Here is a 14,538-nt window from a genome sequence, read left to right as displayed (position 1 = left end):
GTGTGTGTGTGTGTGTGTGTGTGTGTGTGTGTGTGTGTGTGTGTGTGATGTATATTTAAAGATAATATGATATTCATATAAAATAACATAGAAGGTAACATATATTATGTATATTTTTAAAGATTCTTTAAAACTTCCAATTAAAAAAATAATTTATCATCATGAATTATCCATGAATTTACTGAAACCCTTTTTTTTTTGAGACAGAGTCTAGCTCTGTTGCCCAGGCTGGAGTGCAGTGTCACAATCTCAGCTCATTGCAACCTCTGCCTACTGGGTTCAAGAGAGTCTGCTGCCTCAGCCTCCCAAGAAGCTGGAATTACAGGCACCTGCCACCACACCTGGCTAATTTTTGTATTTTTAGTAGAGACGGGATTTCACCATGTTGGCCAAGTTGGTCTCGAACTCCTGACCTCAGGTGATCTGCCTGCGTTAGGTTCTCAAAGTGCTGGGATTACAGGCGTGAGCTGCCATGCCTGGCCTTATTCTGTTTTGAGGGTGTGGTTGAAGTTCCCTCAGCTTCTTCCTGAACAGATTACTAATTTTTTCCTCATGTATTGTTTTTCCAGAAAGCCCACTTCCATGTTTACAGTATTCGGGAGGTGAACGGAACTTAGAGACACTGAAGTGTCTTTTCCTCTAGTGTGAGCACCCATCTCTGAGTGACTACCAGAAGGAAAGGCTCCACTTCCTTCCCCCCTCCACTCACCATGCCTTTTTCTTCCGCCTGTGCTTGGACTCAATCATGCGAACAATGGCTTCCTCTTCGTAGGTGTGACCACACACTTTATTTTTCACTGGCTTCTTCATTTCCAACTGTAATCAAGGAGATGTTGATTTCAGGAATTATAACGATCAACTTCCAGTAGCTGTTTTTTCCTAGTCCTGCGCTATGTTTAACTCCCCAGTCTCCTGGCTTTAGATAATGATTAGGGTTTAGATAAGGAAAAGCCGGGAATCCAGTCAGTACTGTCACTTGGCCTGTGGGCCAGGACTTTAGTCCCAGATCCTTAAGGGCACCATTGGCTGACAGCTCTCTCCAGCCCAAGAACCTCCCACGGATTCTCTTCAACCCCCAGCACTTTTCTTTTCTCCCTCTTTCACTCCCTAAGTGAAATCAAACCAGAAATCAAACCAGTGAAAGCAAACAGGCACCTTTCTGCCTCTGTGGAGTGACTCGTGTTTCTTTCAGGGGAAGGAGAAGGAAGCGGTACCTGTGTAATGGGGCAGATGAAGTTGGTCTGACTTTGGGTCACAATCATATCTTCATCCACTCCTGTTCCGTCAGCCTCTCTGTCAGCTTGAAGACCATCTGGAGGAAAATGGAGAGTTGGTTAGCCTCTCTGGTCTAATGTCAAAGAAAAGGAAGGAACGGAAGGAGGTGAGGTGAGGAGTTTCTAAGGGTGCATTTGGTGTTGGCCCCCATGTAGGCACTGGATGAATAGAAACTCTTCTGCTTTCCAGAGGACACTACAGGGTACCACATTCTGAGGTTCACAGCAGTAAAAAAAAAAAAAACAATCTTTTTAAAGTTACAGAGAAAGTGACCAAGAGTGTGGCTTCAGAGTGAGAGAACCGACCTGTTTATCTCTTTCTTGTCCAGCGGTGAGACGCTGGGCTAGCAAAGTGCCCCCCTTTTAAAAAGCCTCTGCTTTACAGCCTCGTTGCAAAGATGAAAAGAGATGAAGAATGTGGTATGCTCTGGACAGCTCATAGTACAAAGTAATAATCAATAAACAGTCATTACTATTCGATAGTACTTTTACTATCAAACTTTTTTGATAGTAAAAAAGCTTCTAAAACTTTTTAGTTGTAGGTATGAATTCTTTAAAGCTTTTTCTATGTGGGTTATATTTATCAATATTTAGCGGATTAGACATTAAGACTGAGGAATTTAAAATTCATTAGAAAATAATAATCCCACTGCATGTTACTAATGTTACTATAAACAACATTTAAAAAGTTCAAATTGACCCGGCGCGGTGGCTCACGCCTGTAATCCCAGCACTTTGGGAGGCCAAGGCAGGTGGATCACGAGGTGAGGAGTTTGAGACCAGCCTCACCAACATGGTGAAACCTCGTCTCTTCTAAAAATACAAAAATTAGCTGGGCGTGGTGGCGGGCACCTGTAATCCGAGCTACTCGGGAGGCTGAGGCAGGAGAACCTCAGCCTTGAACCCTGGATGTGGAGATTGCAATGAGCAGAGATTGTGCCATTGCACTCCAGCCTGGGCAATGGAGCGAGACTCCATCTTAAAAAAAAAAAAAAAAAAAAAAGACAGAAATAAAATGGTATTTAACAGGGAGTGTACCATGTTATAATATGTTTGCTGTGGGATGGGGTCTTTGGAAATTATATTGCTCATGCCTAGATGAGTTTTCACGCTTTCCAGGGCCTGTCTTTGGTATTCATAGTGCAAGAGTTAGACTCCTAAGAGAGTCCCTTTATCAGTCCATTGACTCTTCGCCATGGCTCAGTAAAGTTGAACCCGTAAAGAAAAAAGCCAAGGAGCATGCCAGGAGCTGTCTGTCTCTTGGATTCACTTTTCAAAGTCTCCTCCTGTGGGCTGTGGCCTCCCATTTCTGATAGCGTGTTTGGTAGTAAAAATAGAAGGAGCTCTTTGCTAATTTTGCACACCATTTATTCTGAACTGATGGCTGGTTTCTGACTGTATACGTTATACCATAGAATTCACCAGAAAATCTGTTAGATGAATAACAGAGTTCAGCTGATGTGAAAGACTGCGGGTTTGTTTGCTATTTTCTATTTTTAAATTTCAAAAGGTAGAGGAAGTAAGCAGGCACAACTCAAATGCAATGCCAACCACTAGCAAAGGCTGAGTGGGGAACTTCAAAATTGTAGGTGGCTACCAGCATCAGTGATCACGAAAGAAGAAGGTAACAAAAGTGAGACTAGGGAAGAATGTCACCAGTGAGTAAGAGACCACAGACCAAGGGTCTAAAAAGAGAAAGATACTCAATAGGTAAACTTCCCTAGAGACAGTACATTTCCTCACTCTCAATCTATATTTATAGAAATTGACATTAGCCTTGGGATTCTCCAGTGTGCTAACAAAAGGTCACATCTGGCAACAAATACCACTTACACTGATTTAGATGACCCAGAGACAAAACTCTGTGATAAGCCTGGTGAGAGGAAGATGGGGGAGAAAATATTGATCATCTACTAGAATCATGGAAGTTTTACGTCGAGGTTATCTATCCTAAGTCTGGCATTTACCTGAGAAAATCGAGATCCAAAGAAAGTATAGGTTGTGTCCAAAGTCACGCAGGAATTTAATAAATCAATGTGTTGTTCTATTTTCTTGGACTGATTCATTTGAATATTAAAATCTATGTATTGGTTCTGGGAGCTCCTCTGTTCCCAAATCGTTACTTCATTGATAATAACACTTGAAATGTATTGAATGTTATATAGCAGCTACCGTGCTAAGCACTTCATCTACATTATTTCATTTATTCCTAACAAAATACCCATGAAGAATGACGATATTGTTATTCCTATTGTGTAGCAAGAAAATTGAAGCCCCGCCATATATATATATATTTTGAGATGGAGTCTCACTCTGTTGCCCAGGCTGGAGTGCAGTGGCACAGTCTTGGCTCACTGCAACCTCTGCCTCTCGGGTTCAAGTGATTCTTGTTCCTCAGCCTCCAGAGTAGCTGGGATTACAGGTGCCCACCACCACGCCTGATTAATTTTTGTAATTTTAGTAGAGACGGAGTTTCACCATGTTGGCCAGGCTGGTCTCGAACGCCTGACCTCAAGTGATCTGCCTGTCTCGGCCTCCCAAAGTGCTAGGATTACAGGCGTGAGCCACCATGCCCAGCCAACCCCACAATATTTTTAAGGCAAATGTAGAAAATGTTTGCCTTATAATAAAACAATAATTGGATTAAATCAGTTTAATCTTTAGTAAAGAGATTATAAAATTTTCCTAACTCTAAGTAGAAAAACAGCAAAGTAGTCATATTATTTTCTGTATACATAGATGATGCTGTGAGAGGCATATACTGGCTGTCAACTTCTGACCGATGGATTGATCTTGGACCTTTACTTGACCTCCAGATGCCCGGGCCCAGGGTGCCCAAGCACTGTGCTGAGGCAGGAAGCCTGCACAAGAACTAACATTTACAGTGCACCCATGAGGGATGGAGCAAGGTAGAGTTAGGTAACTTGAATACGTTTTTGTGGTTTTTGATGTCACAAAATGAATATCAAAAAAGGAGAAACCATAGACATGTTTGAAGTAGTATTTCCAAAGGTCTGTAAACGTGCTCCAGTGATGTAAAGTTGGTTGGGAGGCACAGTGAGGACACTGGACCCCAAGATGTAAGTTCCCAGTTTTTGTGGCTTATCAGCTATGACTCAGGGAAGAGCCAAGCAGCTCTGCCTTTGGTCCTCTTCTTCTCAGTCACCATCCACTGAGTTGCTCAAAGCCAAAGCCTTTGGAATCTTTCTTGGTTATTCCCTTTTCTTCATTCCTCATATCCAATCCACTGGCAGGTTCTCCTGACTCTGGTTCTAAACCATATTCCAAACCCAGCCCCTTCTCCCATTCTCTACTTCATGCCTTGGCCCAAACCACCACTGCCTCCCGCCCAGCCCTCTGCAGTTGCTTCCCAACTAGTGTCCCTCATCAAGGGCCACAGCCTCCCACATCCGCCTCTTGCAGTGGCCTAGACAGTGCTGTGTAACTGTCCCTGACAACCTAATATGGTTTTGCTGTGTCCCCACCCAAATCTCTTCTTGAATTCTCATGTATTGTGGGAAGGACCCGATGGTAGGCAATGGAATCATGGGGGCAGATCTTTCCAGTGCTATTCTCGTGATAGTGAGTAAGTCTCACGAGATCTGATGGGTTTAAAAAGAGGAGTTTCCCTGCACAAGCTCTTTCTCTCTTTGCCTGCCGCCATGTAAAATGTGACTTGCTCCTCCTTTGCCTTCCGCCGCAATTGTGAGGCTTCTCCAGTCATATGAAACCATAAGTCCATTAAACCTCTTTTTTTTCCCAGTCTCGGGTACATCTTTATCAGCAGCATGAAAACGGACTAGTATACACAACCTCTCTGCTCAGTTGCCCTGTCTCCCACCATGCTCAAGGCACACTGGCCTTTTCTGTTTCTGGAACATGCCAAGCTCCTCCTGTTTTTGAGTCTTAACACTAACTTCTCTGGAATGCTCTTCCTCTTGCTCTGTGCCTGTCCTACTCCTTCTTGTCATTTTAAAATGTCAGTTTAAATGTCATCTCCTTGGTGAGGCCTTCTCTGATGTCCCAAGCTAAAGAAGCCACACAGACTTTCTCTATCACACCACTCTTGTTCTCTGCATAGCACGTCCCTAAGTGCTCATTTTCTATCTTTCTTCCCCACTCCCCCCTCCCTCATTCTCTTCCAGGAAAGCAGGGCCTTCATTCTCTTGCTCATGGATGTTTCCTAGAGTTTAAAATAGTTCTTGGCATAGGGTAGTAGGTGTTCAATAAACATCTGACAAGCAAAGCGCCTCATCCAACAAGGCAGGAGTGGGCATATTTTTCACAAGATTACACTTAGCATATTTAGCAGACGTGGCAACAAAAACACATACACACATCCTCACACAATGATGATTTTATAGGTTTTAGCCAAATAACAGGACTTCACTCTCGCTCGGGGTGCAGCCCTGGACCCTGAATTACATGTCAAAGGCAGGAAGTAAATATAAGCTTGAAAATTACAGTAGGCTGTGTGGTAATTACAAAGGAGAATCCAGACATGGTCTTGTGGTCAGAAAATACATTTGGTACTGGCCACGCACAGCCCTAGAATTAGTCACTTATCTGTCTTCAGGCATCCCAAATTTGGCTACCACTTAGAAAGTTTTATGCCAGCTGGGAATCAAATTTGATTGCTATGTACTTTTTCAATTAGGCTGGAACATTTCTTTCTTTCTTTTTTCTTTGATAGAGACAAGGTCTCACTGTTGCTGAGGCTGGTCTTGAACTCCTGGCCTCAAGGGATCCTCTCTTACCTTGGCCTTCCAAAGTTCTGGGATTGTAGGCATGAGCCACTATGCCTGGCCTAAGCCTGAACATTTTCCTAAAAGCACTTTTCTCTTGAAACTATCGGGCCGGGCGTGGTGGCTCAAGCCTGTAATCCCAGCACTTTGGGAGGCCGAGGCGGGTGGATCACAAGGTCAAGAGATCGAGACCATCCTGGTCAATATGGTGAAACCCCGTCTCTACTAAAAATACAAAAAATCGGCTGGGCATGGTGGCACGTGCCTGTAATCCCAGCTACTCAGGAGGCTGAGGCAGGAGAATTGCCTGAACCCAGGAGGCGGAGGCTGCGGTGAGCCGAGATCGCGCCATTGCACTCCAGCCTGGGTAACAAGGGCGAAACTCCGTCTCAAAAAACAAACAAACAAACAAACAAACAAACAAAAAGCAACTATGAAAGCAGCATGTGAAGAAAACACTTTACAAACATTTGTTGCCTGCTTGAAATGCTTATTTGACTGCCCGTATTATTTTACTTGCACTATTCCAAAGACAGTTTATTTGGAAAGGCTGAGCTGGTGCATGGAAAATTTGGGGGCCATGCTAATATGCAAAAGCACATTGATTCCAAGTTTGAAATTCTTTAGTTATAGCGTGTGAGTATCTATCTGTGCCAATTCCTGATTTGTTTCTCCTACTTAGTAACCTATAGCTGGGGCTACCAGTGATACCAGCTGTGGACTCAGACACATTTTAGACTCTAAGTGGAAAAAGAGATATTCAGCAGGCTCAGTTGTTTTGGTTTGGAATTAAGAGCTCTGTGTGTGTGTGTGTGTGTGTGTGTGTGTGTGTGTGTGTGTGTGTTGCTTTGAGATCCACTCCTCGGTACACTTGGGTGTCCAGCTTTGTACCTCAGTTTCTTCATGGGACTGGAGGCCTGTCCTGACTGCCAGCTGTCTGTTGGGCCAGGTTACCATTTTCCCTTCTGCAGGAAACGGAATCCTAGGTTTCTGTATTAGTCTGTTCTCACGCTGCTAATAAAGACACATCCAAGACGAGGTAATAGTTAAAGGAAAGAGGTTTAATGGACTCACAGTTCCACTTGGCTGGAGAGGCCTCCCAAACATGCAAGAAGATGAAGGAAGAGCAAAAGGACGTCTTACATGGCAGCAGGCAAGAGAGATGAGAATCAAGCGAAAGGGGTTTCCCCTTATCAAACCATCAGATCTCGTGAGACTTATTCAATACCATGAGAACAGTAGGGGGAAAACGCCCCATGATTCAGTTATCTCCCACTGGGTCCCTCTCACAACACATGGAAATTATGGGAGCTACAATTCAAGATGAGATTTGGGTGGGGACGCAGCCAAACCATATCAGTTCCAATACTCCCTGGCACCAGTTAAGACTGCTGCATGTGAACAGCTTTTGCAGGATTCAGATGGAGATCATGATCAGATAGGGCCTACATAATGAAAGATTCCCTAGACGTGACAACCCTCACTAAATGGCAAAGTTCAACAAACATAAATTCAACAAAAATACTTGATGAACACTGGTTGAATTAATATAATGTAATCAGAAAAATGGCTAGAATACAATAAGGATCCAATAGGTTACTTATTTTGTACATATATTTATTAAAATCAATGTTATATACTTCTGTAATTACAAAATTGTTACTGCTATTATTATTATTTTTACCACTGTTATGTGCTAGACATGCTTGGTCTTGGCAAAAAGTAATCCTGGCCTTCAGGGAGCTCAGTCACACAGAACAGACACCTACAAAGCAAAGTGCTCTTGTGAAGGTCATGCATATATACAAGATACTGCGGAGGGAAGGTCTCCAGAGAGAACAGGGTCAGCCTCTCTGAGGAGCTGATGTCTGATCTGAGTCAATGAGGAGGATCCGTCGTGTATATTTTCTGAACAACTCTACTGCCCCCTTAAATGTGAGCATTTTATTCATCGCCACCTCAGGTCAACATTCTGATCAATGTCTTTTCTCCTTTTCTTTTCTTAACTATAACCCATCCTAATCTCAGAGTCTATGTACGTGGAGAAGCGATCTCTATCCAGTCCGACCCAATGCAACTCAATCCACCCAACCCAATCTCCAAGGCCAATCTCCTTTCTTTGAAATCTCATCATATCCACGGTCTATACCACACTCTTTTAGCTCAATCTTCTTTCTTATCTGTTGTTTCAGGTGAATGGAACTTTCTTTTCCAGATACACCAAAAGCTCCTTGAGGACAAGCGCTGTGTGTTCATGTAAAGCTAACTCAACTGACTTGCATTTATTGAACACTTGCATCAAATTCCAGGTATAGATACAAAAAGGACTAAAATCGGGTCTGGTAGGAGAGACAGATATGAATATTTACATCCTGCGTGGTAAGTGAAATATATACATTTTGTACAAAGTACAAAAGTATCTCTGGAATAGGGTGAAGAAGAGTCAAGGTGAACCTCCTAGAAGAAGGCAATGACTCAGCCAGGCTCTCCAGGGAGGTGTGATGAGAAGAGGGAAGGATATTGAGGCATGAGAATGACAGTATTTAGGAACACGGGCTCTGGAAACAGGCCTGCTTCGATTTGCCTGGTTCTATCATTTTTTAGCTGGGTGCTCTTGGGGAAATTACTCCATCTTTCTTTGTGTCAATCTTCTCAGCTATGAAACGGAGCTACGAATGGTACTTAATTCATAGTACTGTCTGAGGATTAAGTGAGTTAATGTCTGAAAAGTTCTTAGCATGGTTCCTGGCAAATAGCAAGCTGTAGATAGCTGACACAGCACGATCAGCATCTTCAGTTTTTTTGCTGTCTGCTTCCACTTCCATGGCTCTTTCGACACACTCCTCTGAAGATCTCGAAAGTAAACTGAATGAAGCGTTTCCTCCAAATGAGCTGACATTTGAGTAAGATATACCCTTTCATGTTATCATGTGCTTATGATTTATCTACTGTTGTTTCAGACCTGTCCTTTGTCCTCAACTGACATGTTATTAATTTGCCTCCAGCTATTAAATACTGTCCAAATATTAGGTTTAAAATAATCAAAACCCAGTGCATTCAACTGATAGGACAAAAATCAGTCAGTTAAGATTTAGTCATATGATATCCACTTCAAACCAATAACACTAAAAATACTTCCAAACTGAGCACTTGCATTTAATACCTCTTATAAGAAAGGGCTTGATGATCATCTCTAGGTCACCAAGCAAAAGCAGAAAATTGAATGCACACATTCTATTTCTTTTCTTTCTTTCTTGTTTTTTTTTGAGACGGAGTCTTGCTTTGTCGCCAGGCTGAAGTGCAGTGGTGCAATCTCGGCTCAACGCAACCTCCACCTCCTGGGTTGAAGCGGTTCCCCTGCCTCAGCCTCCTCAGTAGCTGGGACTAGAGGCACATATCATCACGCCTGGCTAATTTTTTGAATTTTAGTAGAGACGGGTTTCACCATGTTGGCCAGGATGGTCTCGATCTCCTGATCTTGTGATCTGCCTGCGTTGGCCTCCCAAAGTGCTGGGATTACTATTCTATTTCTTTGATCTGGGTAATGAACAAGGAAAACCACATAATGGGAAAAGTCTGATCAGCCAGCATTAAGGTCTGCAACTTTCCATTATTTACATTCACAGTAAAGTCTGAAGAAAAGCAAAGATCAGAAGATAAGGAGGCCCCTTTGCACTCATCTTTTTACGTTCTCTTCTTTTAGAGAGTAGTAAATATCACCTGTGCAGGTACCCAAGACAGTACATGTAAGTTGCTCATATACCTTGTCCATTCTCCATCTTTATATTGTGTCTCCTCCTCTTCAGTTTCATTGCTGCTGTTCTACTTCAACCCCCCAGCATTTCCAATTTGGATTACTGAAAAATGGTCTTTATTCATCTCTCTGCCTCAGTCGCCCCAGTCTATTCTTTCTATTCCAGCTGGTCATCTTTCTAAAACTATGGCCTTCGGCTGGGTGCAATGATTCACTCCTGTAATCCCAGCACTTTGGGAGGCCAAGGCAGGAGGATCACCTGAGGTTGGTAGTTCGAGAGCAGCCTGACCAACAGAGAGAAACCTTGTCTGTACTAAAAATATAAAAATTAGCTAGGTATGGTGGCACATGCCTGTAATCCCAGCTACTTTGGAGGCTGAGACAGGAGAATTGCTTGAACCTGGGAGGCAGAGGTTGCGGTGAGCTGAAATTTTGCTATTGTACTCCAGCCTGGGCAACAAGAACAAAACTCCATCTCAGAAAAAAAAAAAAAAAAATTAATAGAACAAAACCATGGCCTTCTAAGCGTAACAGCAAGCCTCTTCATTAGTTGGTCCAGATTAAGTATCCTCATCTCCTCTCTACTCACTTCAATCCGATGCCCTACATCCATCCCAGACTAACTACAGTTCACCCATATTTGCCATGTTGTTTTGTGCTTCTGCTGCTATCTCTTCACCTAGCAATCTCTGACCACCCTTCAGGATTCAATTCAGGCATTTCCTCTGTGACGTGCCAAAGCAGAGGTGATTCCTCCTTAGGACTCCAGGGTACCTTTTGAACCTATTGTCACCATTTGTTTACTTCTCTATCTTCCCTACCAGAATGTGGACTCCTTAAGGGAAGGAACTCTGATTCAGCTTCACATTCTCAATGAGCCAAGCAATGTACAGGAACTTCATAAATGTTTGGTGAATGAGTCGTTGCTGAAATAAGAGAATGCTTTGAATACTGTCATGTGCAAATTTATCGCAATAAGAATATGAAAATAGTGAAGAGGATTGTTTTGAAGACAAACATCTTAGAATAAGACAGTTTGGTCCTTGAGCTAATTACTGCTTTTCCAGAAAGAAAGCCACATTATACCATGTAGGTCATACCACTGTACATTCTCTGTTCCACTTCTGTACAAAAGCAAATTACCAAAAAGGAAGATGATGGAGGTCATAGCAGTCCAAGAAATAAACTACTCCACGTATGTCTTTAGATCATCTCTGATTCTATTCCCTGGCCTGCAACCATCTATGTCCCCAGAAAAGTACAGTAGTAATCAGTTGTCAAAATGTGTGGTTTTTTTTTTTAAGTTTGTTGACTTTGCCAAGCTAAGAAAGACATTCAATTACTGTTGTTTTTATAATAGAGAAACACTAGAGAAGTATAGATATCTGACAGACTGAGAATTTAAGAGAACTGTAGAATTATGACTTACAAAATCTAACAGTTTCTCTAGAATTTTCTTGGGTTAAAAAAATCTGATCGTTATTAAAAATAACCTTCATCATGAGGAAATGCTTATATTATATGAGGTGAAAAACTGAAATTAAAATGTACATGTAGTACAATTAAGCTTTAAAAAAATTTTTTTGAGATGGGAGTCTTGCTCTGTCACCCAGGCTGGAGTTCAGTGGTACAATCTCTGCTCACTGTAGCCTCCACCTCCTGGGTTCAAGTGACTCTCCTGCCTCAGCCTCCTAAGTAGCTGGGATTACAGGCACCTACCACCATGCCCAGCTAATATTTGTCTTTTTAGTAGAGACGGGGTTTCACCATGCCGGCCAGGCTGGTCTTGAACTCCTGACCTTAGGTGATCCGCACACCTCGGCCTCCCAAAGTGCTGGGCTTATAGGTACAGATGTGACAACTTAGTGACACAGGTACTTCCTCCTTCACTGCACTTTATCTCAAAATGGAGATCTTCAGAGGTTCTTTACCTTTTATCCTTAAAGGAAATGAGAAGCTTTAGAAAACAAATTATGATACCAGGCTAGCTTCATTCTGTTATTAAAGCCTCACATTCTATACAAGTGTTTTATTATTGTTTGTCTAGGACTCTGAAATTAGAAGAGACAGAAGAAAACATATTATATAAATTTAAAGTATAAATTAGTTGGGTATGGTGGCATGTGCCTGTAGTCCCAGCTACTCGGGGAGCTCAGGTAGGAGGATGACTTGAGCCCAGGAGGTCGAGGCTACAGCGAGCCCAGATTGTTCTACTGCACTTCAGGCTGGGTGACAGAGCAAGACCCTGTCTAAAAATAAAACTAAAAAAAATTAAAGTATGACATATAACCTTGTAGGGGATCAAAGAAGTTTAAAATACCACAACTGCTTTAAGACAATACATCTAGAAAATGGAAGGGATTAAAATGCTGTCATAGCCCCTATCTTACCCAGAATTGAAACGCTGCAGTTTTAAAGTTGAGCAATTGTAAATCTTAAAGTTCCCTTTTTTATTATTATGATCGCTGGACTTTATTTCATCATTTGTTTCAGTTTGACTAATTGAATAAACAAATCCATCCACCCTCATTGCCATCAATCCTGCTTAACTCATCAATATTACTTGGTCTCATGAAGAGTACTAGATATAAAAAGCTCAAGCTAAATAGTTACTCTCCAAATATCTCTGAAATCTTGGTTCCTTTACTCCTAGTGCAAATATACAGTAGTTATGTCACCCGCACAGGATGGACTGCAACATTTCATCATATATTCCTTCAATCTTTCTTATAAATACCATTGTTTAAGATGAATTGTGGCCAGGCAAGGTGGCTCACACCTGTAGTCCCAGCACTTTGAGAGGCCGAGGGGGTCAGATCACGAGGTCAGGAGTTCAACACCAGCCTGACCAACGTGGTAAAACCCCATCTCTACTAAAAATACAAAAATTAGTCGGGTGTGGTGGCACGTGCCTGTAATCCCGACTACTAAGGATGCCGAGGCAGGAGAATCTCTTGAATTGGGAGGTGGAGGTTGCAGTGAGCCGAAATTGTGTCAGTGCTCCAGCCTGGGCGACTGGAGATGGAGATGGAGAGTGAGACTCCATCTCAAAAAGAAAAAAAAAAATTCTTCTTTCTAGTGGCACAATGTCCTCACGTTAAAAAAAAAAAGAAGTCAGGAGAACAATCCCAAAAGGATATTCAATATGGAAGAAATTGAAAAGGTCAAAGCCCAAAGGTGCAAATCTAGTGAAGACTAACAGTCCTGTCAACAACAATGTGGGTGAAACCCCCCAGAATGTAGCTCAGCTCCACAACCTGGCAAAGTGGTCAGAGCAAATTGGAGGCAGGGCTACCTGAACTTCCGAGAGTAAGGGACCCTCTGATCTGTGCTGACATCTGTACTTAGTTTTCAGGGTCTGGTCTGAAGTCAGCCTAACAGAAAACATACCCCACAAAATCCTGCTGACTGGAAGGAAGAAATAAAATGAAAGTGAGCGACAGGGAGGGAAAGAGGGAGGAAGAGGGGAGGGAAGGAAGGATCTAAAGGATGAGGAAAATCTTTATTTCTGCAGAGCCCAAGGGAACACACCACTGAGTCAGTGTCCTGGAACAAAGTCCCTGCCCCCAAGCCTTCCTTCCTCTCACCCACCCCCTCCTTGTCCACTTTCCATCCTCTTTAAAATCCTCCCCACATGCAAAGGAAGACACATGACTTCAAAATCAGGATCAGCTTAGGACACAGCTCTTGTGAATGTGTACGACAGATCTGAGTCATTTGTTCATTTTGTAAACATGAAGAAATCACACTTTTCAAACTTCCTCCTTCATGACATTCACAGCGCTTGACAAAATGCTTAGCATGGAACACCGACTCTTTTCCTTACCCACGCCCAAAGGTGTCAAGGTGGACAGACGTTCCTTTTCACTGAAAGCTCACATATTCCAGGGCAGGTGACAATTATGAGTGAGCACAAGTAGAATTACAGAGAATGTGACGTCTGTGAGCCTAGGCCGTGCCACCCAGAAATAAAGAGGACTGAGAAGCAGCCCAGGGGGACATTTTATCAAGGCCACTGCCTTCCTCTGAGAAAACTTCTCACTCAAGGGTCCCCAGGGTCTCTCTTTAACTCCCCCACCACCCGAGACAATTAACATATCAAACACATCATTCAGAATGATCTGTATGGCTGTTTCCCCCATGAATCTGTAAGCTCCATGGGCAGAGACAGGTTTCTTTTCCTTTTTTTTTTTTTTTTGAGATGAAGTCTTCCTCTGTCTTTCTGGCTGGAATGCAGTGGTACGATTTCGGCTCACTGCAACCTCCACCTCCTGGGTTCAAGTGATTCTCATGCCCTAGCCTCCCAAGTAGCTGAGATTACAGGTGTGTGCCACCATGTCCAGCTAATTTTTTTTGTATTTTTAGTAGAGACGGGGTTTCACCACGTTAGCCAAGATGGTCTCGATCTCCTAACCTCATGATCCGCCTGCCTTGGACTTCCAAAGTGCTAGGATGACAGGTATGAGCCACCGCGCCCAGCCTGAGACAGTTTTTGTTTTCATCTCTAGATCCCCAGTGCGTTGCACATGGACTCCCGATCCTAAGGGGTCCCTGGTGGCTTCAAATTGGTTCTGCCCACTTTCCACCTCTTCTGCAAAGGAGTTAAAGGAGTGCTCTGCAAGACCCAGAGATAACTGTTCTGTACTTTATTACAGGCGTGGACTTCGGGAGGGTAGGCTATGCCTGGACCTTGGCTCGACCATAAATTGGGGGATAGGTGTTAAATTTCCCATAGGCTATCACTTTCTTCTTCTCTGTATCATTA

General features: G+C 42.9%; 1 protein-coding gene across 3 annotated transcripts in view; it reads right to left on the bottom strand.

The window, feature by feature from the left end:
- NSMCE2 (NSE2 (MMS21) homolog, SMC5-SMC6 complex SUMO ligase) overlaps window positions 1–14,538 on the bottom strand; it is a 267,276-nt gene that overhangs the window by 8,314 nt on the left and 244,424 nt on the right. For all 3 annotated transcript variants that reach the window (XM_032253245.1, XM_032253241.1, XM_032253250.1), the window contains 2 exons: window positions 1,215–1,312; window positions 710–816 (listed from right to left, as the gene is read on the bottom strand). In XM_032253245.1, the coding sequence (XP_032109136.1) occupies window positions 710–816; window positions 1,215–1,312 (205 nt within the window). The remainder of the gene's footprint in view (window positions 1–709; window positions 817–1,214; window positions 1,313–14,538) is intronic.

This window comes from Sapajus apella, unplaced genomic scaffold (genome assembly GCF_009761245.1).
Source record: "Sapajus apella isolate SASKATOON/1434 unplaced genomic scaffold, GSC_monkey_1.0 scaffold3, whole genome shotgun sequence".
Classification (NCBI taxonomy): domain Eukaryota; kingdom Metazoa; phylum Chordata; class Mammalia; order Primates; family Cebidae; genus Sapajus; species Sapajus apella.
The sequence above is the reverse complement of the archived record's forward strand: the minus strand, read 5'-3'. Positions and strand labels throughout refer to the sequence as shown.